At 43.2% G+C, this 27919-nt stretch overlaps 1 protein-coding gene across 1 annotated transcript in view; it reads right to left on the bottom strand.

Moving 5' to 3' along the window:
* ADAMTS19 (ADAM metallopeptidase with thrombospondin type 1 motif 19) overlaps positions 1 to 27919 on the bottom strand; it is a 275279-nt gene that overhangs the window by 50822 nt on the left and 196538 nt on the right. Inside the window, exons 12-16 of the mRNA XM_077816366.1 lie at positions 25287 to 25417; positions 22895 to 23064; positions 11888 to 12015; positions 7654 to 7774; positions 414 to 494 (exon numbers count right to left, since the gene is read on the bottom strand). Of these exons, the coding sequence (XP_077672492.1) occupies positions 414 to 494; positions 7654 to 7774; positions 11888 to 12015; positions 22895 to 23064; positions 25287 to 25417 (631 nt within the window). The remainder of the gene's footprint in view (positions 1 to 413; positions 495 to 7653; positions 7775 to 11887; positions 12016 to 22894; positions 23065 to 25286; positions 25418 to 27919) is intronic.

The following is a 27919-nucleotide window of genomic DNA, read 5'->3' as shown; positions in this document are numbered from 1 at the left end:
TAACTTGAAAGCAAACCTTTGAACTCTGGGACTGCTATTATTAAGATTTATTGTCTTAATTTTCCCTGAAAACAATGAGATTAATCATATAAAACCTTTTTATAGGTTAATTATGTTAATATAAAGATCAAACCAGGGACTTTTCATTTCATTGCACTATTAATTCTTACTGGTTCCGTTTCTCAGTTTCAACTGAAAACACAGAACAGAACAGCAACAATTGTAATTTTTCAGGAATTTATTAAAAAGTAAACACACAATTGTCATTCCCCTGAGGCACAGTTCCTTTAGAGGGCCTTTCCACAGAATTAACTTTCTTTTCATATTCTCTGTAGTTCACTTCTTAGTCACACATACCAGCAGTATGGTAATATTTTGCTGTGGGTACAAACAATAAATGAAACAAAATATACCTAAGTAGCTGTGAGCTGGTTTTTCTTCAACAACTTTGATTCTTCTTGCTCCTGCAGGTATCACCAAAGCTTCCACATAACCTAAGCATGAGATCAAATGTCATGAGTTAAATACAAAGCTACGGAACAGTAGATTTTGCATTTTAATCTGCTATTCTTTTTTTTTCTTTTTAATTTAATATTGTATCATATTTTCCAGGATGCCCTGTCATAAACAGCCTTGACAAAGATAGCTTGTACTATGAACGTCCAAAAATAAGTTCATGTAAAGGGTTTGTTCCATGGTTATTGTGATTGACTGCTATGAATGCTAATGGAAGATGCCCATATAGAGCCAGAACACCAAAGCTGCTGAGCACTTACAACTCTCATTGACTTCATGGGACCTGATACAGCAAAGTATTACTTTAGCATGAGCCTTACTTTAAGTCTGTGAGTAGTCTCATAGACTGCCTGGGAGTTAAGGATGCTCAACACCTCATGGAATCAGGCCCATAAACAAGGAAAGAATATATCCCTCTGTGTCTTTAATTAGCACTCCTATATGAAAAAAAATACTTCAAAGATAAGTTGCACAAGGCTTATTTTCTCTCCACTTCATGACATAAGGAGATGGGGCTGCTACGTTTCCTGACAGCCCCATTAAAACCTCTGAAACATTGAAAACACACAATTATCCATGTGATGTACTATATATAATATATACAATGATCTACAGCCAAATGAACATCATAAAGCTGATATTCCTTCAAGAAGTTTTGTGGGCAGAAACCACAAGGGTGGAGCTGGCTCAAGATAAATAGAGTCCTCTATCATTATGGGCACCTGAAGCCCATGGTGGAATTCCCACATTATGTGGCATCTATAATGTTGATGTTCTGGTTTTAAAAAATTAACAAACAAAATACATTTAATGTGGTTTCTAGATCTCTTTTGTTCCTTTACCATACTCAACCCTTATTCTTACATAGATTTGAGCTTTCAGGAGTGCGGTCAAAGGGTCAAACGAAGGGAACCTGATGGGGACACCGAGCAGAGAACCTCGGATAGTGCCCACTGCGCTCGAAGGCATCAAAGGAGCCAGCGGACGCCGCCTAGAGGAACTCTGCCCGGATGTGTGAACGGATGGAGGATCGGAAATAGGCCCCACAGTCACAGGATGCCCCGTCAGCCAACCTCCTCTCCCTGGTTTTATAGAAGGCCATTTTAGCCAGGGCCAGGAGGAGGTTGACCAGGAGGTCCCGTGACTTTGTGGGGCCACGGATAGGAAGTGCGTACATAAGGAGGTGAGGGGAAAAGTGCAGCCAAAAACGTAACAGGGTTTCGTTACAGGATATCTGAGAGGAGCTGGAATAGGGGCTGCAACCTGGCGCACTCCAGGTAAATGTGCGCCAGGGTCTCCCTCACGCCGCAGAAGCGGCAGGTGTCCGGGACGGGGGTGAACCGCGCCAAGTACATGTCCATGCTCACGGCTCCATGAAGCAGCCCCCAAATGATATCCCCAGCGGGCCTCGGGACTAAGGTGGAATATAGGCTGGCCCACCTGGGCTCCTCACCCTCCAGAGGTGACAAGAGGTCCCACCACTTTGTGTCGGGGCGGGACATGAGGGCGAGGATGTGAAGGGTGTGGAGCACAAGCGTGTATAGATGTTTCCTCGGCGTGGTCTGGAAACAAACCGGCTGCAAATCATGCAGCCAGCTCACGGTGAAGGGGTGAGTTGGTCGGGTCCACGGGGCCTGGGCCCGACGAAAAGGTCTGGAGGGCCTGCAGTGGAGGGTGGGCGGGGCATGCCCTCTCGCAGGACTTAGTCAAGGTAGGCCTGAGCAGTGGGCGGTAAAGCAGCCCTCACCTCCTGAAGTACGCGCCGGGGAGTATGAGGCCGGGAGAGCTCCATCACCGAGCGAGCATCAGGGGATCCAGCCAATCTCCCTGGTCGTAGTCCAGGAGGTCTCCACTTCTGGTGACATCTGCCAGGACCAACCTCTGGTGCACTGAGGGGGACTCCACCACCTGCACATGGAGCTGGGGGTTCTGTAGCAGGGACTCTGCAAGGAGATCTGCCCCCTCGGTGGCTGCCACAGACCTGGTCACTGACAACAGTTTCCAGGTCTGGAGGAGGTCCTGGCAGAAGACCGGCAGCCCGGAGAGGTCTTGCGGAAGACCCCTCGGATGGAGATAAAGGAGCTGCTGGTCATATTGGAGTCCTCGGAAGCAGCGCAGGAAGGCGTGCACCAGTACTCTCCATGCCGGACTACCTACACTCTAAAGGAGCCTCTGCAGGGCCTTGAGGTGGAAGACATGGACCGGAGTGTGTAGGCACTTCAGGCCCTGTCCTCCCTCCTCCAGGGGCAGATGGAGGACCCCTGCAGAGACCCAGTGCACCTCTGGCCGAAAGAACTCCAGAATCACCCTCCGGAGGTTGGCAGGAAGCCCAGGGCTGGGACCAGGGTGTTGAGCCGGTACCAGAGCATGGACAGGTCTAGTTGATTGAGCACTAGTGCTCTCCCTCGAAGGGAGAGGCTCGGAGTAGTGCTGTCCATTTCTGGAGCCGCTCTGTCACCCTACCCTCTAAACAATGCCAGTTCTCTGGTGGAGACAGATGCGTGGCAGAAAGGTAAATGCCAAGATAGAACAGCGGACCTGCACTCCACCAGATGGCCTGAAGCGCGGGTAGGAGGGAGCTCTCCTGCCACCCGTCCCTGACCACCAGGCCAGAGCTCTTAACCCAGGTGACTAGGGCGGAGGAGGCTGCTAAGTAGATGGCCTGGCAAGCCTCCACCCGCGCCAAGTCACCCGGGTCCTGGATCACAAGGAGCACGTCAGCGGCGTATGCCGACAGGACCAGCTCCAGCTCTTGCAGCACCAATCCCATCAACCTCCGACAGAGGACACAGAGGAAGGACTCAATCGCCAGAGCGTACAGCTGGCCTGAGAGGGGGCACCCCTGCCGTACTCCTCACCTGAAGGTCAGTTGCCCCTCACCAATGAGGGATACCCCTGGTGACTCAGGTCCCGGCTGCGTGGCACTGGCTGTCACCCCAATAGGCTCAGTGGCCATCAGCGGGGTGCCACCTGTGGCCGGGCAGATGGAAGAGTCCAGGGGACCCTCGGAGGTGGGAGCAAGAACAGTGGTTAGGGGGCAAGAGAGCATGGGGAAAGGGGGGCCGGGGTGAGGTCACTCAGATCGAGGCCCGCTGGCAGAGGGTTGTCCTCCCCCGGGTGACCGGGGTCAGACCCAGGGCCTCAATCTCCTCGTAGATGGAAATCACCACCCCGGGTCCGCCCTGCCAGCGTCTGAAGCAACACTGGCGGGGCTTGCTGGGGCCTTAGGCATCAAAGGGGCAGGAGGGGCTCCATCGGGGGCCTCCCCAAGGAGGGGCTCTAGTGGAGGGGCAGTGCTACCCTCAGCTGCTGCCACATCTTCCCCAGCCGGCACGGGTGGAAGGAGTACACCCGAGGGCAAGGCAGAAGGCTTGATGTTGGTGCCCCCCTTCCTAGTCTTCTGGGGGGCCTCCGAATCCAATGGCAGAGTGGAGCTCGAGCATTCCACTTGCCCCGCTTTCCCTGTACTAGGGCCCAGCCCTCCATGGCATCATCTGAGAGCTGGCTAACAGGGGTCGGGTTGGGGGGCAGGGGCGATGGCTCAGGGACTTGGGGAGGTAACAGTGGGGTGGCATGAGGAAGGGAAGAATCCCCCTGGGGCAGGCCCTCTCCTATGCCCAGTGGTATCCCCGCCGCACCCTCCTCCACAGGCCCCAACAGACTGCACGCACCAGAGGCGGGGCTCTCCTGCTCATCTGGGCATGCTGGGGGAGGTACCCCTTGGGCCTGAGTGGGAGCAGTGGTGGACTGAGAAGTACTGAGAACAACCAGGCTGGGAGTGGGGCAGAGGAACCAAGGGGCTAGCTTCAGGGCTGGGGCGGGACAAACAAACAAGAACTGAAGAGGGAAAAGGGCAGGGCAGGCAAACAAACTGGAGCTAGCAAGGGGCTAGGGCAAAAAGGTGGGGGAAGCAAGGGCTGCAAGGGGAGACAGGGAGACTGCTGTAGCGGTGGGGGGGAGGGGAAGTCTGGGAGGCGGGGCAGCACATGCACCCATTTGCCGTTGCAAAAAAAGAGTCAGTTTGGGCTGGCTGCTGCTTCAGGCCCAAAAAGTGGTGAAAGGGCGCGGCAATCCAGGCGAGCAGCTAAGTCCTCGAGGCAGGAGCTGAGGCAGATGGTAAACAGCCAGTGGGAGTGGTGGAGGGGGCAACGGTGGAGGTGGGGGCAAACAGATGGGCCAGGGGGCAGGCTCCCCGCCACACCCCCTGTATCCCCACAAACACATTCAAAACCCCCACCACAAGAGCACAGTTTGAAAGTTACTCAGTCTTGGAGGCCCCCTCCACGGTGGTCCGCAGAGTCTCAGCGCGCTCCCCCCAGCGGCAAATGATCCTCTTTGTCCTGCTCCATGAGGCTCCAGCAGCTCCCGGACAGTAAACACCACAGCAGCAGCTCCAGTGACTCCAGGTGGCAGTCTGGCAGCCAGGCAGGCAGGAAGGACCCCTCAGAGGTGGTGGTGGTGGTGGTGTCCACGGCAGCAGCTGGGGCTGGAGCCGGGGTCCCTCACTCCCCTCCTCCGGGGAGCAGGCCAGCAGCCCCCTGCAAGGGGCTGCAGCAGAAGCAGCAGCAACTAAGGGTTGGGGAGGGTCTGACCCAGCCAGGGGAGCAGCTGGAGGAGCAGCAGGGACAGCTTAGGGCCTTGCAGCAGCAACCCCCTACCTCCTTCCTCCCTCCATGCCAGAGGGCTACAGGAGAGTGAATGAAGGGAGATATATTAGTCCTGGGTTAAGCAGGTCCCTTTTCCCTGGGTAAGGTAACGGGCAGTTCCAGAACAATCAAGAAGTTGCTGGAATCAATTAAGGCAGGCTAATTAGCACACCTGATGCCAATTAAGAAGCTACCAGAATCAATTAGGACAGGCAGGCTAATCAGGGCAGGCTAAAAAGGACCTCACTTCAGTTAGTGAGGTACATGTGAGGAGCTGGGAGCAAGAGGCACGCAAGAAGCTGAGAGTGAGTAGATGTACTGCTGGAGGACTGAGAAGTACAAGCGTTATCAGACATCAGCAGGAAGGTCCAATGGTGAGGACAAAGAAGGTGTTGGGAGGAGGTCATGGGGAAGTAGCCCAGGGAGTTGTAGCTGTCATGCAGCTGTTACAGGAGACACTCTAGACAGCTGCAATCCACAGGGCCCTGGGCTGGAACCCGGAGTAGAAGGTAGGCCTGGGTTCCCCCAACTCCCTATTTGATATAAGAGGAGTTGATCTGGACTGTGGGTCCCACCAGAGGGGAAGATCTCTGGCCTGTCCCCTGACCAATTAGGTGGGCCAGGAGAGACTGTGGGAATTGTTCTCCTCCTTTTCCCCATGCTGGCCAGTGATGAGGTTAGCTGAGTGAACGGCAGGTTTGTGCCACTAACAAAAGGAGCCAAACTGAGGACTACCCTAAACCTCTGAGGCAAGCAAATCCACCAGAAAGCGCAGAACCCACCAAGGCAGAGGAGGAACTTTGTCACAATATTAATAACTTGGTGAACTTTTAAGTTATTTTTTCAGTTAATAAGAAAGTAGGATTTGTTAAAATGTTGCATAGTCAGCTGCTTTAAATTAAAAAATGGTTAAAAGGCAGTGCAGGAAACCAGTTATTGGTGCAAAGCTATATCTAACCAGAAATTTTATTTATGAACTAAGACTTTAAAAACCCCTAGTCAGATCTCACAGAATGAATAATAACATATGACCGTACATTTTGTAAATATAGTTGTAATATGAAATTATATTACTTAGTATTGACATCATTGTGCCTGATATCCTATAGTTGACATGAAATTGACATGAAATTATGACAAATTGAAATTGTCATATTTAAAAAAAATGTTAAAAATTAATTAATTAAAATTTCTCTGAACAATTTAAATTTCAGTTCCAAAGTCGGAAAATATCTCTTCATATAGTCATGCTTCAAAGTTGATTAGTACTGCTCCATTATATTTCTAACCTAAAATCCTACAATATGTTTGGATATTTATCTCTGTTATAAATGCGAGTTGACAGATTTTGATTGATAGCTTTTCTATAGCTTTTTAGATTCAAACTTTGATCTGTAACTGAATTTAGCCACTCTTTCTTTATATGTTCCTAGCCTCCAGACTTGTTTTTGTTTCAGTTTTCCCTGTCCTACATTATCTCCAGCCTCAGGAAGGGCTAAATTCAAGTATCTGAAGGCTTTGTACAATTTTCTTTTTTAAAGCACTGCTTAGATGAGTCTGGATTGCACTGAAATCTCTCTTTTTTTTTTTTCAAACATATATAGTCTGCTTCTCATTATACTATCTTGTGCAAAATAATCTACTCGCTATCTTGAAATTTTGCAGATTTCTTTAGAAAGAAACATTTCACCGTTGAAATAATGATCTATCAAATGCACTTTCAGATAAAAGATTGTTCCAAATGTGTTTGCTTCTAGATGCAGCAAAAAGTGGACAACCTTATGGCTTTAGGCCCCAATTCTGCAAACACTCATGTGCATAAGTCATCCTATTCAGCTCTATGGGAAGACTGACACGAAAGTCAGTTTAGGCCTTAGCTGCTAAAACATTTCAGAAATGCCATTCAGATTTATGATATTATTCACAATATTATACTCATGTTATGACACTTTATAAGAAGTTTTCTTTGGACATTTGTCCTTTATATTCTTTGTTTCCTCTTTTGCTTAAAGACCTTCATGTAGGTGATGTATAGTAATCTGGATAACATTTATTCTCAAGAACAGTAAACAAATGCAGGTACTGTGTGTCAAAACTGTGAAGTGGGGTTTACTAAATACTTGTTTCAATCTGTCAGAAACAGCCTCTTCTATGAAACAGTCCTTCATACCGAGGGAAACACTATTTTATACAACTGCAGCCAATGCAAATTAGATAATTCCTTCTCTATTGTAATTTAATAAATACATAACAGACAGAGCATCATTTTACAATTTCTTAATTAGAAAATTTTCATGTGAATTTTCCACTCACATCTCAACTACTGCATGTCATAATCGAACAACAATCAATAGCTTTACAGAAGTCTTTTGTAGCTCTCTGAATGTAGTTCTCAGGCACTTATTGTTAAGCAAAAATGGAGCATAACTCTTGACACACAATTTCATCAAAACACTGCATGGTTTATTAAGTAAAAAATAAGCAGATATACCTGCTCCTCTGGTATGGTTAAAATCGCCTTTAATAACTTTGCATGATTTTCCATTACCATTGCAGACACCACAATGATCTTCTCGTGCCAGAGATCCTAATATTCCATCACAGCCAAATTTCTGTGGAGAAAAATAAACCTATCATTGTAATTAAGGGTTAGATTGTGCGTTGAGACTGGTGCAGAGCTGTCCCGCCACAGGGAGAGCACCACAAGGCATTTCAGATGACAACTTGCCTCCCCACTTTGGAGGGACATGCAGCTTATTAACAACCCCCCACCCCATTCATGTGGCTGGCAAGTTCTCTTGGCTGGTGTATATAGGGTGGAGCCATGTCCCAGCCCCCTCCTTGCCCTGCCCCTTCACCTTTGTGACACTACGCACTCCTGGGGGTGGTAGGGACAGCACAATCCCTATGTTCACCTGATCACAGAGTCAGTAGCTTTATTTGGTGCTTACACTGGCTATGCAAAGTGGGGAAGGTTTGTTGGGCTCTGTAAATGCACCCACATAAGGGCCAGGCACAATCTGACACCAAATCATTTACTGTGCTAGTTTACTATATTAAAATAAATGTAAAAGTGTCTGGAACTTGTATTATGTACTTGGAAATGTAGCCCTTACTAATGTTTTATTGAAAGGCTATCAACACAAATACTAAACATAAAACAAGAAACATTTATTCTAGCAGTAAACAAATTACTCTGCTATGCTTATTTCTGTTCATAAACATCATTGCTAATTTGATAACAAAAAACAGATTACAATGAATACCATATGTGGTTCTTATATTGAAAAGTCTAGAGATCCCAGCATAACCAGAATTAACTGTATTAGTATAGGTACTGTCTGACACAGGGAAGAAAGGCGAGCAGCAGAATACGGACCCTGGACTTCAGAAAAGCAGACTTTGACTCCCTCAGGGAACTGATGGGCAGGATCCCCTGGGAGAATAAAATGAGGGGGAAAGGAGTCCAGGAGAGTTGGCTGTATTTTAAAGGATCCTTATTGAGGTTACAGGGACAAACCATCCCGATGTGTAGAAAGAATAGTAAATATGGCAGGCGACCAGCTTGGCTTAACAGTGACTCCTTGCTGATCTTAAACACAAAAAAGAAGCTTACAAGAAGTGGAAGATTGGACAAATGACCAGGAAAGAGTATAAAAATATTGCTCGGGCATGCAGGAGTGAAATCAGGAAGGCCAAATCATACTTGGAGTTGCAGCTAGCAAGAGAAGTTAAGAGTAACAAGAAGGGTTTCTTCAGGTATGTTAGCAACAAGAAGAAAGTCAAGGAAAGTGTGGGCCCCTTACTGAATGAGGGAGGCAACCTAGTGACAGAGGATGTGGAAAAAGCTAATGTACTCAATGCTTTTTTTGCCTCTGTCTTCATGAACAAGGTCAGCTCCCAGACTACTGCACTGCGCAGCACAGCATGGGGAGGAGGTGACCAGCCCTCTGTGGAGAAAGAAGTGGTTCAGGACTATTTAGAAAAGCTGGACGAGCAAAAGTCCATGGGGCTGGATGCGCTGCATAAGAGAGTGCTAAAGGAGTTGGTGGATGTGATTGCAGAGCCATTGGCCATTATCTTTGAAAACTCATGGCGATCGGAGGAAGTCCCGGACAACTGGAAAAAGGCTAATGTAGTGCCCATCTTCAAAAAAGGGAAGAAGGAGGATCCTGGGAACTACAGGCCAGTCAGCCTCACCTCAGTCCCTAGAAAAATCATGAAGCAGGTCCTCAAGGAATCAATTCTGAAGCACTTAGAGGAGAGGAAAGTGATCAGGAACAGTCAGCATGGATTCACCAAGGCAAGTCATGCCTGACTAATCTAATTGCCTTCTATGACGAGATAACTGGTTCTGTGGATGAGGGGAAAGCAGTGGACGTGTTGTTCCTTGACTTTAGCAAAGCTTTTGATATGGTGTTCCACAGTATTCTTGCCAGCAAGTTAAAAAATATGGGCTGGATGAATGGACTATAAGGTGGATAGAAAGCTGGCTAGATTGTCGGGCTCAACGGGTAGTGATCAATGGCTCCATGTCTAGTTGGCAGCTGGTATCAAGTGGAGTGCCCCAAGGGTAGGTCCTCGAGCCGGTTTTGTTCAATATCTTCATAAATGATCTGGAGGATGGTGTGGATTGCACCCTCAGCAAGTTTGCAGATGACACTAAACTGGAAGGAGAGGTAGATAGGATACAGAGGGCCCTAGACAAATTAGAGGATTGGGCCAAAAGAAATCTGAGGTTCAACAAGGAAAAGTGCAGAGTCCTGCACTTAGGACAGAAGAACCCCATGCACCGCTACAGACTAGGGACCGAATGGCTCGGCAGCAGTTCTGCAGAAAAGGACCTAGGGGTTACAGTGGACGAGAAGCTGGATATGAGTCAACAGTGTGCCCTTGTTGCCAAGAAGGCCAATGGCATTTTGGGCTGTATAAGTAGGGGCATTGCCAGCAGATCGAGGGACGTGATTGTTCCCCTCTATTTGACATTGGTGAGGCCTCATCTGGAGTACTGTGTCCAGTTTTGGGCCCCACACTACAAGAAGGATGTGGAAAAATTGGAAAGAGTCCAGTGGAGGGCAACAAAAATGATTAGGGGACTGGAACACATGACTTATGAGGAGAGGCTGAGGGAACTGGGATTGTTTAGTCTGCGGAAGAGAAGAATGAGGGCGATTTGATAGTTGCTTTCAACTACCTGGATGGATCTAGACTGTTCTCAGTGGTAGCAGATGACAGAACAAGGAGTAATGGTCTCAAGTTGCAGTGGGGGAGGTTTTGGTTGCATATTAGGAAAAGCTTTTTCACTAGGAGGGTGGTGAAACACTGGAATGTGTTACCTAGGGACTTGGTGGAATCTCCGTCCTTAGAAGTTTTTAAGGTCAGGCTTGACAAAGCCCTGGCTGGGATGATTTAGTTGGGGATTGGCCCTGCTTTGAGCAGAGTGTTGGACTAGATGACCTCCTGAGGTCCCTTCCAAACCTGATATTCTATGATTCTAGGTGCACTCATCCAGTGAAACCAACAAAACCTCCACTCCTTCTCATAAATTATCAAGGCAAGGGCAGACTAACTAGAAAATAGAGAAATTACTGTGAACTGAAAATCTATTCGTGTTCAAGTACATGATGACTGTTACTCCATTTCTCCATTATAGTTGTTTTAAATTAAAGAGAAGAAAGTAGCAGCTCAGGATTTTCATATGGGAGTTGTATTCCTATTTCCTATTATCATATAGCTAGACTAGGATAACATGGGCATTTTTAAAGTGTATAAGTTAAAGTGTTTGAATTAACACGTTAGCTGGTTAGGATGAAACCTACACATTAAAATACAACTTGCCCCATTTGCAACAGGGTTTTATAATGTGTGGATTAAAACTTTTAGCTAATACTTTAAAAAATCTCTTTTTATCCTAACCTAGGCATACTCTGATGTGGCATAGGGTTTAGAGGATGTCTGTGCAAGGTCTACCATTGCAGTAAAGACAATGACTGAGTGGTGTAGGGCTATCCACAGTTTGTATTTTCAATAATTAATTAGGATGGAGCCAAAAAGAAACCTCTGGGACTAAAAAGGAGTGAGGAGGACAAAGGGCCACCAAATGAGACAAAGAAAGAGCAGTTAGAGTACCATGTACCAAGTGAAACTTTAAGGCATAAACTTTAAGTAATATGCACACAGGGCCGGCTCCAGGCACCAGCTTTCCAAGCACTTGCTTGGGGCAGCAATGAGAATGGGGCGGCAGTCCGTGTCCCACAGCGGCAATTCGGTGGTATGCACAGAATTAGTGTTAAGCTTTTATTATACATGATTCAGGCCCCGGGGTTTATCTTGACCTATAATTCTGTATTTCTGGAAATCAGGCTGAATTAAATATACATGCACACTCTACATCAGTGTTTCCCTTGCTTCTGAAACATGAGCCCCTCTTCAAGACAATGAAATCAATCATCTATTGCCTCATCCCCACTAAGTGTTGTTAAAGATCTGCTCATCTGAATGTATACATTTTCTGTACTGTCTTTCCTCAGCCCCAGCTAGTCCTTCAGGTACTGCGCCATATAACATATTGTAATAAGTGAAATGAATTTAAAATATTACGTTTTATATGTAGATATAAGAGGAAGGCAGTAACCCAGCTCTGGACATTCCTTATGCAATATTCTACCAGAATTAATACGTATGTACAGTATGTTAAAAGTTGAGTCTAAAGAATTGATTTATACCTGGCATCTACCATTTGCGCAGATATCTAATCCATGCTGACCACAAGTCGTCCCATCCATCACCTTTTCTGTTAGAAGAATAGGCTGATCCTTTCCAACAGGGGAACAATATAATGCACAAGGCTTTTCTTTAATAGAAATTGGTGAAAAAAAATGCCAAGTTAGTAAAACTGATTTAATCGAAGTAAACTTCTTCCAAACCAATGTTTTTGGTGGTGGCGCTCAGCCTTCTTTACATTAATCAATGTTAATTATAACAAAAACTTATTTCATTTTATTTAATACAAATGGGGGAAAAAAAGATACTGAATCTTTCTTCTCTTTGGTAAACTACAGCTCTTTTTCCTGTTAGAAAACAACTGTATTAAAAACTTCAGTCTACATAATACTCATGTCATGTTAACTGCTACAATTAGAAGAATATGCACATGTTAGCTGTCTAATATTTTGGTTGAAAGAGGAGATTACTTACCTGTATCTGGAGGTTCTTTAAGATGTGTGGTCCCTATCTGTATTCCAAAAGTGGGTACGCATGCACACCATGCGCTGGGTCTGAACGTTTTCAGCAGCAGTGTCTGTTGTCCGGCATGGGCACCTTACTTTGCCACGCTCTCCAGAAGAGGTTATAAGAGGTTGTGTGGGGAGATGCACCCTCAATCTCCCTCTTACCGCTGAATAGAGAGTCCACAGCAAAGAGGATAGTGGGCGGGTATTGGAATACAAATAGGGACCACACATCTCGAAGAACCTCCAGTTACAAGTAACTCTTCTTCTTCGAGTGATTGTCCCTATATGTATTTCAAATGCAGGTGAGTATGAAGCACAGCTTGGAGGTGGTTGTGAGGACATGATAGGTAAGGCCGACTGCAGGACAGCAAGACCTATGGTTGGATCTGCATCTGCCCACTGGTTGATGGTGTAGTGTGCTGTGAAGGTGTGGATGGAGCACAACAGATCTCATGCCAGGGGACATCTGACAGGGAGACAGCAGTGGTTGTGTGCGCCACTGTAGAATGAGCCATGATCCTACTGGGCAGTGTGGGAGCACGCAGAGCATTCAGTAATGCACTTAGGGATCCATTTGGATATGTGCTGCAAGGAAAGGGCTTGCCCTTTCTACCATTCTGCAATGGCCATGAAGAGGCATGGGGAGGTGCAGAATGCATGAGTCCTGTCCAAGTAGAAGGCCAGTGCCCTGTGGACATCCAGGTAATGCAGTGTCCTGTCCGTGGGAGTGGTGTGTGGCATAGGATGGATGACTGGGAGCTGGATGGACTGGTTGAGATGGAAATCAGAAAGAAGTTTTGGGAGGAACTTAAGGTGAAGGCACAGGGAGACTTTGTCCTATGGAAAATTTTATATGGGGGGCAGGGAGGGGTCAGCCATCATGGCCGCCAATTTGCTGACAAGCTGGGTGGAAGTGATGGCCACAAGAGGACCTTCATGGATAGATGTGTGAGGGAGCATATGGCCAGTGGTTTGAAGGGAGGCTTGGTGAGGGCAGATGGCACAAGATTAAGGTCTCAGGGGTGGAGTAGTGGTAAGGACCGGCGTGAAAAAGTTCATCAGACCCTTCAGAAACCAGGTAGTGGTAGGGTGGGTAAACACCAACTGTCCATCCAGTGGAGGGAGGAAGGCCCTAAGTGCCGTGAGGTGGACACAGATCGAGCTGAGTGCGAGGCCTGAGTTCTTAAGCTCCAGGAAATGGCCTAGTGGGGAAGGTGGTGGTGTTGACCCAGGAAGTGAAGCGCTTCCACTTCATGGCACAGCACATCCATATGGCATCCCATCTGCTGTGCATAAGTACAAAGCAGACGGATGACAAACAGACATTGTCTACGTGTGAGCCCCATCCAAAACCCAGGCTGTCAGCTCAAGCGGGCCTGTGTTGGGGTGTCGAACCCTGCTGTTGTCGTGGGTGAGGAGGTCTGGCAGGGTGGAGCGGCTGATTGGTGAGCGGGCGGGCAGTCTGAGTAGATCAGGAAACCAGAACTGTAGGGGCTAGCACAGGGCTACCAGGATGAATGTTGCTTCGTCTCGGGGGATCTCACGCAGGAATCTGAGGGTGGAGGGGAATGGCAGAAAGGAGTACTAGAGGCCATCACCTTTGGAGTCTCAACCCCTCGTCCCCCTGGAGCAGTAGAGGGGAATTTGTGGTTTGCTTGAGTTCCCAGTGAGGCACAACAGATGGAGCAGAGTGGGGTCGTGGAGTTCCCACTCATGGTTGAGATACCAGGTGTGGCTGAGTGCATCTGCCAGGGGGTTCTGGACCCCCCAGAAGGTATGCTGCATGGGGCACAATGTAGTGGCAGAAACACCAGTTCCAGAGGTGGATGGCCTCCATGCAGAGTGGCCAGGACCTGGTGCTGTCTTGTTTGTTTGTGTATGCCACTGCGGTGGTGTTGTCCGAGAGAATCTAGACATGTTGATTGTGGAGCAGAGGCAGGAACGTGTGACAAGTAAGGTGGACCATGCACAGCTCCAGAATGTTGATGTGCATGCATTCTTCTCTGGGAGTCCATGTCCCCTGCGTGGCACGGCCAGCTAAGTGTGCACCTCACCTTGCCAGGGAGGTATCTGTGGTAAGGGTGGCCGTAAGGATGGAGTGGCAAACAGGGTGCCTCTGAGCACCTTGGCAGGATTGGTCCACTAGGTGAGGGAGGTGCAGACACAACTTGGGACATTCTGAATTATCCATTTCAAACCCCACCTATAATTTATACAATACTGATTTGGAAAAGATAGATATAACCTTCACATACTCTAGTTACCTAACTCCCTTCTCAGTTCATGAATCTTAGTTCTGTAGCACCTACTCCAGTGAGGACTACTCCATAAGCGAGGTACTATTCAGCAGAAAGGTGACCGAATGAGGCCCTTTATTATTTGTTAATTTTCCAAATTGAAGAAGTCCATATCAGTTGTGTACCATGAAGCACAACTTTGCATCAGATTAATTAGGGAAGTTGAATCCAGGACTACTTGGATCATAGGCTGTCCATGCAATGGACTACTGCAGACTACTGCAGCCCTGAGGCTTCATGGCAGATAGAATCTCTGTTTCCACTATGCAAACTGAGGGAAGAATCCATCCTTCCCCTGCCCAGCATAGAACTACCAAGGGAGGAGCTGTGCAATGGAATCAGAATTTCGTCTGCAGTAATTATTACAGTGGTAGAATTTAGATTCATATGCAAAATCTAGAAAGGACTATGCAATCACTTATTACTTTTTATCGATAAATACACTATCGCAGAATGGCTGTATGTTGAACAATATTAAAAATAGTAAGCATACCTTGTTGATCATTATCAATATTTGAAGGACGACACTCATTATTAAACGAGACAATCATTATCCTCAGACAAAGACCAAAGAGATGGACCTTTCATCAAGCCCCAAAGGTCAAGAGAATCTGTCTCTGGCTGACCCACTGAGACAGTGAATTCCAGAACCAAAGGGGCTCCACTGAGTAATATCTATCTTAGACAGATACATGGTGCTCATTACTGTAGTATCTGAGTGCCTCACAATCTTTAATGTATTTATTCTCATTACACTCTGTGAGGGAGGGCTATTATCCCCATTTTACAGATGATGAACTGAGGCAGAGCAAGACTAAGTGCCTTGCCAAGGTCACACAGGAAAGTTGTGGCAGAGATGGAAATTGACTCCATGTCTCCTGAGTCACAGACTAGTGCCCTAATCACTGGAACATCCTTCCTTATAGACATCCTCCAGATCTTTAAATTTAGAGTTGCCAGCATATGTGACCCCAGTGAACTTCAACTGCTGTAATGGGACAGATAAAGACAGTGGTCTCTTGAGCTGTCATGATGCAAGCCACATAGGACTTTACAGATCCAGAGCCAACTCCTTGAATTACATTTAGATTATCAAACAATAACTTTCCACTTACTGACATGCGCACAATACTGATATTTAAAGTTTAAACTGCCTTCCAGTCTCAGTGGGTGGGTGGTTGACTGGATCGGCAGACTCCCTTGTGCTGCCTGGGTGAGGGGAAAGTCCCACCCCTCTCTCAATCCATGTGGCTATGTTCAGCTTGGAGGGGAAGGGAGAGAGTGAGGTTGAGGTGGGGATAGAGTGGGGCACTTGAATCAATCCCTGAGTGCCCAAATGGCTGGTCTAGAGGAAATGGCTACCCAGGATTGGTTGATGGCCTGCCCCCTCTTCACAGTACAGAAGCCCCTCTTTGGGCTTGGGAGTCAGCAAAGACAGTCATGCTATCACCTGCCATGCATCCCTGTGAGTTAAATGTGGCAGAACTTGGGTTTCCTGGTGTACCATGGAAATAGCCTGATCAAACCCACAGGGGCAGCAGAGGTGCAGAAAGGACCTTTCCCTCAGGACAGAATTAACCATTCCTCTGAGGGGTTTTCCACTTCTTCACAGAACCCAGGAGGCCTACTTGGGTGCGCAGGACTTTCTGAATTGTTGTAGCTTTCAGTTTGGCCCAGTGCAGGGTTATGATAGGTGTCTGTTGGCTAGCTCCTAAACCTGAGCACAGGGAAATACAGACGGATGGTAACTCTAGTTTTGTGGAAGATGATGAAATCTCTTGAGATCTAGCAGGGATCATTATCTAGTATGTATCCCTCATCTCTACCCTCATTTGCTTGCATGAGAGGGGAGAGTGATAAAGGGATCTCAACAGCTGACTACAGGACTGGCTCTAGCCACCAGCAAAGCAAGCACTTGCTTGGGGTGGCACATTTCCAGGGGCGGCATTCTGGCCATCCTTTTTTTTTTTTTTTTTTTTAAAAATCCACCAATGTACGGAAAAAAAATAATACATGAAGATCAAAAAAAATCTCCAGTACTGCGATAGGAGCATGATGTGAAAAATATCATGTCACGTTGTGACACAGTCACTCATAATGTGAATGTGCGTAAATGTGTAAACATTAACGGTTATTGATTAATTAAATCAGGAATCATGATTACTTGTGTGTACTGTGCCGCCCTATTGGCGCCATTTGCCCCAATTTCCGTGTCACGTCAGTGTCAGCGGTTATACGGCTAAAATGCCGGGACAAAAATGAAAACGATTTTCCAGTGCTGTCTACCGGCAACAAAGAGAGAAACAGCAAAAAATTAGAAAAACTATCTCGTATTTCAAATAAGTATTTTTAAAAAGTCGACAATCAAGGAGAAAGCTCTAAGCAATGCATTGAAAGTGATTATTCATCAACTGATGAAGACCAATCAAACCAAAGATTATCTTTATCAACTGATAAAGATGAACAACAATCCGACCAAAGATTATCTTCACTAACTGATGAAGACAAACAATCACAATCCATCCAAAAATGTACTTCTTCAGCTGAAGAGTCCAGAAACAAAGAACTGTTATCCAAATCTAAAACAGAAGAACAATTAATGGAAGGTGGAGAGACTGACATAGGATTGGATCCAAGTACATGGCCAACAATAATTACTGCTGCAATGCTAATAATTATTGTGAAAAAGGTCCTTCAAAACTAGATCCTACATCTGAATATCCATTTAATTAGTCGAATTGTCGATTTATAACATCCACTATGAAGAAACAAATGAAAAATGGGGAATAAATTAATAGATCATGGTTCGTGTAGTCACAGACCAAAGATGTAGTTTTTTGGTTTTGGATGTAGCTATAACTTCCATTGAAGAAAGGTTTTATCAGTTTCGTGGTCATTATGAAACTTTTGAATTTTTATACGATATTGGAAATATTAAAAATCAGTTTTCCAAAGAAGACCTCATGAAGCACTGCCAAGACCTACATTTAGTGCTCAGTACTGATAACACTGCTGACATCGATGGAGTAGAATTGTATGATGAATTCATAGCTTTATCTGAGCTAATACGTCCCCAAACTTCTCCTCTAAAAGTATTAGAATTTATATCAAGAAATGTTTTTTTCACTCCAAACACTGCTATAGCATTACGCATTATTTTAAATATTACCAGTATCAGTGGCTTCTGGTAAGCGCAGTTTCTCAAAACTGAAATTACTAAAAAATTATTTGAGGTCCACCATGTCTCAGAATCATTTGTCAGGACTCGAATTAATTTAAATGGAAACTACCATTGCAAAAAATTTAGATTTCACTGAATTATTAAAAGACTACGCAAGTATAAAAGCCAGAAAAATTCAGTTCATATAAACTCTTTTAATTTATGAGAAACTGGGCACACCGGAAGATACATTACAGTGTATAGTTGAACCCAAATTGTCTGTAATTGTGATTTTGTTAAAATTAAAAGAGTACGCAAGTAGAAAATTGTTTTATTTCACTAACTACAAATTCTCTGTTTTCATTTTTTAAAAAATTGTAAACAGTCAAAACAAAACAAAAACATTGCAAAATGCCAACGTGTGTAAAAGCAAAAAAAAAAAGGGCGGGGGGGAGGCCAAAAATGTTTTTTGCACGGGGCGGCAAAAAACCTAGAGCTGGCCCTGGCTGACTACATCCTTCAGTGACTTAGTGGGCTAGGCCACGGGTGTTAGATCTCTTGTTGTAAAGCCATGAATATTTACACTGGACCACAGTTTTTTTTGGCAAGGTTTTGGGTGCTGTTCAACCTAGTGTTAATTTATTTCAGTAAAGTTACAGCCTGCTGCTTAAACCCATGTTCTGTGTGGTGTGTCTTCATTCCCCATGTATTTGTTCAATCTTTAAATTACACTTAATAATGCTTATGCTCCAAAAGCTATATTGGATATTTCAACTTAAAGTACCTCTGTCAAGCTTTTGATTAACATATAATGCCCACTACAGGCACCACGTTTTATTTGTATGTCAAATACAAGCGTTGAGTGAATCAACACATTACAAACATAGACGGTAGGAAATTAAAAGGTAAAATGACCCTTAGTTTAAATGAAATGGGACCTTGTGAGAGAGACACAGTAAATGAACTATGGGACACCACTTTTTTATGCACATTTCTGTATTCGTTTCTTTTTTTGTGCAGTGCCACTTGTCTTTTTAACAGTTGTACCCCATCTTCATTTTCTGACTGAAGAATTGTGACTTGAAATTTAAATTAAAAGAAGACCCCATGGTTCCAAATTACAACTTGCCTTTAGTGCCACATTTATTATTTCTACAATTTCTCATTTATTTTTCTCTGATTTCTGTTCTTCTTAAATAAAGGGGCTTCATTGATCTTGGAGCCTGAGGCAAGGCACAAGGCCATTATATATATATTCATATATTTTATATATATTCATATATATTGTTCAATATCTTCATAAATGATCTGGAAGATGGTGTGGATTGCACTCTCAGCAAATTTGCGGATGATACTAAACTGGGAGGAGTGGTAGATACGCTGGAGGGCAGGGATAGGATACAGAGGGACCTAGACAAATTGGAGGATTGGGCCAAAAGAAATCTGATGAGGTTCAATAAGGATAAGTGCAGGGTCCTGCACTTAGGACGGAAGAACCCAATGCACAGCTACAGACTAGGGACCGAATGGCTAGGCAGCAGTTCTGCGGAAAAGGACCTAGGGGTGACAGTGGACGAGAAGCTGGATATGAGTAAGCAGTGTGCCCTTGTTGCCAAGAAGGCCAATGGCATTTTGGGCTGTATAAGTAGGGGCATAGCGAGCAGATCGAGGGACGTGATCGTCCCCCTCTATTCGACATTGGTGAGGCCTCATCTGGAGTACTGTGTCCAGTTTTGGGCCCCACACTACAAGAAGGATATGGATAAATTGGAGAGAGTCCAGTGAAGGGCAACAAAAATGATTAGGGGTCTGGAACACGACTTATGAGGAGAGGCTGAGGGAACTGGGATTGTTTAGTCTGCAGAAGAGAAGAATGAGGGGGGATTTGATAGCTGCTTTCAACTACCTGAGAGGTAGTTCCAGAGAGGATGGTTCTAGACTATTCTCAGTGGTGGAAGAGGACAGGACAAGGAGTAATGGTCTCAAGTTGCAGTGGGGGAGGTTTAGGTTGGATATTAGGAAAAACTTTTTCACTAGGAGGGTGGTGAAACACTGGAATGCGTTGCCTAGGGAGGTGGTGGAATCTCCTTCCTTAGAAGTTTTTAAGGTCAGGCTTGACAAAGCCCTGGCTGGGATGATTTAATTGGGGATGGGCCCTGCTTTTGAGCAGGGGGTTGGACTAGATGACCTCCTGAGGTCCCTTCCAACCCTGATATTCTATGATTCTATATATGCAATGTAAATATAATATTATACAGTGTAGGTGGGATACCACACCCACCTTCATCAAAGAAGAAACTTGGACACCAGACGAAGGTTCAGCACTGAATATATGGAAAAAGATCCTTCCATACTATAGAGATTCCAATTAAAAGAAGTCATAGTTCACAAACTGCACATTCCCCAATTGGGAAGCTGTCAAAGATCTTGCATGTCTTGTGTTTGTTTGCACATTTGTGTATGTATTTGTGAACACACAGATAACTTATTCAATTAAACTGTTTTCATCTAAAAATATGATCTCATTTACTCTTTCTTTAATGTATTCTGGAGGGAACCAGTCACACTTACTCTATACCTCTGCCAACTAGTGGGTCATATACAAATGTTAATTTCTTTGAATCCCATTGAAAATATGTACAATTCTTTCAAAAAGAATCTGTTGCTCACATAGTGAGAAACACTGGTAATGTAAGTAAACTGAAGTTACATTTGAAGTTGCAGTGTTTAATTAAAACTGGTATTTCTGAGCACCTTGCTGAACAGTGGCACCAATTCAGATATTTCTTTGTATGGAGAATGGAATTTTGGTCCCTCCTCCTGGTAGAGACCTCATTCTGGTCCATGCTTGTTATCCCCTGGGCTCCGGGTCTCCCTCAGCCAGAGAGTCTTCCCTCTCACTTACTGGTTCCCTGGTGTTACCAGGACTCAAGTTCTTGGAGGACTCCCCTGCACTCTTCTGTATAGGAGAGACTCCTCGTGTGCCAAGTTGCAACACCATTTGGCCAAGCTGCCCCACTGTCTGGATGAAAGGGCATCCAGGCCAAATTTGAGTGGTAGTGTGATCTTGTGTGCTAGGTCTCCAATGCCACTCACTGAAATTTGTCCAGGCCGCTCCTCTGTCTGCACAGAGGGGCTGCTGGGTCAAATTTCAGTGGCATTGCAACCAGACAGCTTGAGTGATGCTCCAGATTGCTCCCGCAGCAGCTGTACTGATTTACTACAGGACCACTGGTTAAAAGTGGTCACACCATACCCTAAGCTCTGCAGCCTATAAAACTTTGAGCAACTGCAAAAACCTTGGGGAGGGCATTCACTTCCCCTGCTCCTCAACTGGGACAACTGCAGCTGAACAGTGACAGGATTTGTGACCCCAGCTGTAAAGGGAACCCTTGACAGAAAACATAAACCGGTCTCCATCTTATGTTTTAGAAATAGCATAAGGAAATATTTGTTTGTACAACAGGGATTTTTAAAAATATACCAGGAAGTAAAGTTCTTCCCTTGAATGTATATCAATGTATAAACATAATGAAAATGAGTTTATAGCCCTCAACTTTGACTGTGGAAAGCCCAGTCTTATAAATGTTACTGGCAGAGGGTGTACCAGGATTTCTCAGCCTCTGCTGGAGATGGTGCTAGAAGGAGGCCGTAGCCAATCAGAAACCACCATGATAGATAAGAAGGATTGCCTACTTCTTCTAAGGGGGAATTCAGGGTGAAGCTGGAACAGGTGAGGAGCTCCTCAGTCCTAACCCAAAGTCTTCGGCCTGGGCCTAACCATCAGACTGCATCTTCAGTTAAGCAGTGTGACAAACTGATTATTTTCGTTGTGAGATTTAAACGCCCATGCTGCTAAATTTTGAGTTTAATCTTACTTACTGTTAAAGGACCACTAAAAAGCTCACTGCATGAGATGCTTTGCTCTTGGCAAGCTTTGACAGTCACCTTTGAGCAAACAGTTCATCAGAATAAATTTGTGAGTGACCTCAGAACTTCAGCACTTAACAAATCAAAAAGGTTATTTTAAGATGTAGGTACATAATTGTTTCTGACATGGATGATCGCTGTTAATATGAATGATTGACATTTTCTTTTAATGTTGCATTATAAATTGCAATAAAGCATTTCTAAATGATCTAACACCTCAGAATGAGTATTAATACGCAATAATTATTGCATGAGTAAGTCATATGTTATCAACAGTTGATTATTTTAAAAATGGCTTTTGTAACTCAATTCCTCAAGTTAATTTCTTTGAAGAAAATACAATATGACAAAATTTAAAGGAAATTCAGTATAATAGCAGCTATCATCCACACTCCTAGCACAGACTCGGGTAGAATATTTTCTTTTCTGGGCCGTCAATATTTTGTGCTAACTTTAGCTTTACAGATATCATAAACATTTGGTATCACTCTTTCCTTGGTGAGTGCACACTTCAAGGTAATAAGGAACATCGTTTCATTGTACCAATGCATGCAATATTCCAAATGGTTGCTGTCTAGATTTATAAGAAACTGACCCAAGTCCAAAATATGCATTAGACTTTGGATTCTGCCAAATCCAGCACAAGGTATCTAGGGTGTCTAAATGTTAAAGCCACGCTCCTCCATTTCTCTGAAATCAATGCCAGCTACAGGATCGCCACTCTCTCTTCAACTGTGTAACTGGATGTGTAACCAAGGTATGCAAGTTTTAACATCTTGATGATGTTCCGCTAGAAATGTGTGCTTATGGAAGACTTTACACTATTTCTTTTTGCATTTGTGCCATTGATATTTCATTTTATGGAAGATGTGTTCATTGGGAAGGTCAACTTCAATATAAAGATGAGGCAAAAGCCTCTGGACATATGTGAAACTGCCATTAGCATGATGGAAGAGCAGTAAAATTTAAATGATTCAATATGGAACTTATTTTTAAGCTTGAGCTTGATGAATTATTTTCTTTTTTTATATTGCTTTCTAAATGGACATTATGATATTGGATCTAATACACAGAACTACATCACAAGTTAAATGGGTTATAGTTTACTTTTACCTTCATCTATAACAGCCTGCCACTGGAATACATGTTTCTGATATGAAGGTCTGACAGCGAAGGCCTGACATTGCCAGTCCCTGAACGTAGGCATTCCAGCAGGACAAGAAGGATTCTCACATATTTTGTATTGTATTCTGGGTCCATGACAATCTCCTTCAGGACCTGGCCTAGAGAAGATGGAACAGACATGTCTTTTATTTGTTGGTGACATTCTGCCAAACCCTGAAAACACAGTCCACGTCATTCAGTCTATATAAAAAGTTGCTTTAACAAACAGACATTTTTTGATGAAATACATTGTTTATCTTAAAAACACATTTAAAAAATCACCAACTACAAAATGAAACTTAAAAAAACTTTGACTTCTGTTTTTCATCAGTTCTCTTAAGAAAGATATACAAATTCCAAATTTTCATTTACACCTAGGAACAGATGAAGAGGGAAGTTCAGCCCAGGTATTCAAGACAGGTTATTATAGACCTCCCGCTGCTGTTTTCAATATAATTCAGGTGATTTTTTTCAGCTCCTGATTGAGCTAAAGTTGAGTCTAAATCATCAAGGAATGGGCACAACACTTGCATGTACTTTAAATTTACAGCTTTCTGCAATTTACTGGTGCACTGTTACAATTCCCCCCCCCCCCCCCCCCCGCCCACACACACTTTCTTCTGGCCTTTCAGTTGTTCCTATGGATGCTAATTATGGAAGAGCGATAGCAGACTGCAGAAACTGGAGAGTATGCAATTATTGGAAAATCTTGCCTGGAAAACTAGTGAAAATGAAATTAAGACATCCCTAAGTGCTGGAAATAGCTTATAGGCATCTTATAATATAGCTAGAAGTGACATTCACGTGAGAGGGAGCTCGGGAAGAATTTTGCACACGGCAAAAAAGGCTTTTCTGTCAGAATACCTTGTTCAGTACACCCATTTCCATGTTTTCCTCATCTTTGATTTTACAAACTCCTCTGTCCATTTATCTCTATCTCTAGTATGTTTCTCCTCTCTTTTTCTCCATCTTTTTCCGTCTTCCCACTTATGTTACCCATTCCTGTTCTCGCTACTTCCCTCCCCACTATTTCTCTTCTTATACTCCTTTCCTATCAAGGGAAAAATGGTGTTGATCAATTGAGAGGAGACAGTATTTTTTTAGCCATAGGTTTAGAGTTCTGGGGTGAAATCCTGGCTCCAATGAAGTCAGTGGTTAAACACTCCTTGCCTTCAATGTGGTAACTTTTTTTGTTTGTTTTTGTTCATACCTATTTAACTTAAATGCTTGTAAAAACTGTTGAGAGGAAAGATCTCTCTGTGAAAGGTTTAAGCATTTGTCCAATTGAGGGTAAGACAATTCCCAGTCCAGTTCTCATCTCCTTCAAAGACTCCTCCAGCAAACAGATGGAGGACAAGACCTAATATTCTGGATATTTTTTTCAGGTGAAAAAAATTTAAAAGGCCTGAACTCACTTATTTTTTCCTTTGTAGGTCACCTTTAAAATAAACTTGTATTCTTTGATACAGTACTTCCAGAAAACTTTACAATAGGTCCAACTTTGCTGCTCTCACTACACTTTTGCACCGCGGAAGCTGGTGATAGCAACAATGAAGACCAAGCTTCCCCTCACCCCATTATAGTTATCATAAGCAGAGCTGTGCAAACAATCAAAAATGTTTTTCATTAATATTTGTTTGATTTTAAAATGAATTGTTTCAACTATGTTTGTTCCTGGTATATTTGCTATTAACAAATATTCTCGTAAATGAGTTTCCTGTCAGGAATGTTCATGGAAATAACAAAATGTAAGTGACTACTGGAAAATATTTAGGGAGTGTGAACTTCTGTTTGTAAAGTTTTGCAACAGAAACCTCATGGTAAAAGATCTCTTCCCTGGTTGGATGAGCAAAAACATAAAAAGTGGTTTGTGTATGCAATCAAAAGTAAAAAAAAACAGCTCAAATCTCAGATATTGAGTTCTCACAAAGAACTGACTGTGCACAATCTCCAGAGGAAGAATAGTTTGCTAAAATTAGTCAGAAAATTAGTTTGAAAAAGAAATAGCTTACAATTTTATTTTAGTTATGTCCTCGTAGAAACAGAGGAAAAAATAATATAATAATTTATTCACTCTGAATTTTTTTTTTAGGTCTCATGACAAGTTTACATAAATAAATCTCCTGCTGTTTCTTAGCAAGACAAACTCATGTGCCCCATTTTTTTGGAGGAAGGTTGATCTTCCCAAACCCTAGAAATCTCCTATTTCCCATTATTCAGTATTTATGGAAAAAGAAGAATTGTATACATTTAGCACAGCTGTGTATGACCAGGTTTGACTACAGTTAAACATTACTGAGAAATTCTATAGCACAGAAAAGGAAAATTGAACTTTTTTTACCCAGTGCATTCGCGCTGTCGACTGCTGATTCCAGTGTTGCAAGTTCTGCTGCAAGTGCTCCATGTGCTCCACTCCCCGTCCAGATATTCAGGAAAAGATGTTCTACTGGTACATTCTCCAGCCTTACACCACTATGCCAAAAGTCAACTCTCAGGTGAATAAATCAAGGCACATCCAAAATAACTCATTGTCTTCCATTTGCACTGGTAGCACAGCATAAGCAGGGCTTATTGAACACACTCTTAAAAACATCAAGGCAAAGAAAATACTGGGAATTTAGGGCCTGTTCGAACTCCCCTTAAAATCAACAGAATTTTTCCACTGATGTCCATGAAAGTTTCACTTGGTCCTTACTGCATAAAACACGCCATTATCGACTTCAAGATCATTTGGCTTACCCTACCATTCAACTACTCCAAAAAAGCACTGAAGTGAGGAGGATGAAAGTCAATACAGCTGAGAGATAATCCATATCTATCTAGATCAATACACTTATATGAAGTGCTGGGCTTGATGCATACATTCACATGTATTTCTGCAATTTATAATGAAAACTGATGTAATGTAGCACACAAATTTTAGGGTAAATGGGACTTTATTGATAATGGGACGTAGGAATGCCCTGCTTAGCTTTCAGAATATTTTGGGTGGAATCCTGGCCCTAGTAAAGTCAATGGAAGTTTCAATAGGGCCAGGATTTTACCTGTTGTATTTCTATACATATACATCATTTGCCAGGAGAGGACAACTACAATTCTCCTCTCATTTATCTGCTGTGTAATACACTGTAACAGTAAATCATCCGTTAGATTTAGCTTTCAATTTTAGTTTTCTAAGTAGTGTCCAGCTGCCATGGAGATAAGCACATTACAAGTGTATATATATATAACTTTGCAGAGTAGATAAATGGAATACCCCTCCCCCCACTCACACTTAAAATACACACACACATATAATGTGCCTATCATCATGGTATCTGGGCACCAGTGGCAAAACTAAAATTCAGAGCAAACTTTTTCAGAAATAGGACCTCAATATTTCACTCTCCAGGAATGAACATTTTGGAACAAGTTATACACTTGATAGGGTGTATATGATATACAGCCTTTGTGTTTATTAACTTTTGATCTTTTAGTATGGGTCTTCAGAACTGTATCCCTTCCATCTTATGAAGCTAAATGTTCAAAGGGGACATGTTTGGGCAAAAATGAACTTTTTCACAAAACTAGTAATTTCTGTGCTACTGTCTGAAGATGGCTCAGAAATCAATTTAGGAAGCCAAAGTTATCATTCACTTTAGAAGAAATAATATGTGCTCTTGAGCTTCCTGAGAAATCACAAGGGAGTTGTCTGGTTACATACCTTTCTGCTAATTCAGAAATACAAATGAAAATCCATCATGTGGATTTGTGACCTTCACTGGGGGATTTGTGGGATTACACTCATTGAGAAACAGTTTTTCCTTTATGACAGATATAATATTGATAATATTCTTTACTTAATTGTTTCAGAACACTATCATGTATGTAAGAAACATAGTCGCATAGAAATTAGTGGTACATGAGAGGTGCACAATGTAGTAAAATAAAAGGCTTGCCACAGGCTAACTTTGAAAAAAGGTAAAATCTGCATATCACAAAACATAAATAAATCCCTTCTGCAAAATGCAGTAATAGATATTGTTCAGCTATACAAGACGGGGCAAGTACAGACAACAGTTAATAACTTTTCTTTTATCATCTTTTCAGTAGTGTATGAGCAATTTGTACTAATGGTAGTCTCCATGACAAATACAAACATCAATACTCAAACCAGTACTCTTTTACCTACTAATAAAAAGTTGTATAAACTTCTTTTCAACTGTACCCACAGTAGTGTATTTGCTGGATTCTATGGTTCAGATCCAAAGCTGATGTAAATGTACTTAATCCTCATTGACTTAATGGGGATGTTATGCTAATTTATGCCATCTGAGAATCTGGCCCAGTATATTTTGTAATTGTAACAGGTACTAAATAATAAGAATAGGAATAGCATAATGACTACTAAATTTCAGTGGCATCAGTGACTCATCAAATATTTCTTTTCATTCTGAGTACTGAGCTAATGTCCTAGAAAGCTGTCAGTGTATACTGTGCTTCTGGAAAGGACATTTTTCAGATGAAACACACAAAGGCCTTGACTATCTGCGGTCATGAAATATCTGTGTAATTTAGCACAAGGTTACTTTCGTTACTCCCAGTGTAATTCCCAGTTGGGGGTAATCTTAAATTTCAACTTAAATTTTGTCACTTTCTGTCCTAAAGTGTTGTGCAGTGATGTTGGTGGAGTTATACCATATGGTTACAACATCCTAAGATGACTGTATTTCTGTTAGATTAGCAACTTCTATATATGAAAACTGAAATGCTTGGGGATGCCTCTGGTTAAAAATGCCCATGTACATATAAATAGGCTTGGGATAATTCAATTTTTTAATATAATTTTGACAGATAATATTGATGTTTATTTTTAAGAAATTTTAGATATTTATCAATTATAAATTTTCATGGTGTGCAAAATTATGGGTGAAGCACTTTTCTCCCAATTTTTACCTATTTAAATGTTCATTGTTGCAGGAAATTATGGGGAGT

Source organism: Eretmochelys imbricata, chromosome 5, assembly GCF_965152235.1.
Source record: "Eretmochelys imbricata isolate rEreImb1 chromosome 5, rEreImb1.hap1, whole genome shotgun sequence".
Lineage (NCBI taxonomy): Eukaryota > Metazoa > Chordata > Testudines > Cheloniidae > Eretmochelys > Eretmochelys imbricata.
Note: the sequence above shows the minus strand (reverse complement) of the source record. Positions and strands in the feature narration are given on the sequence as shown.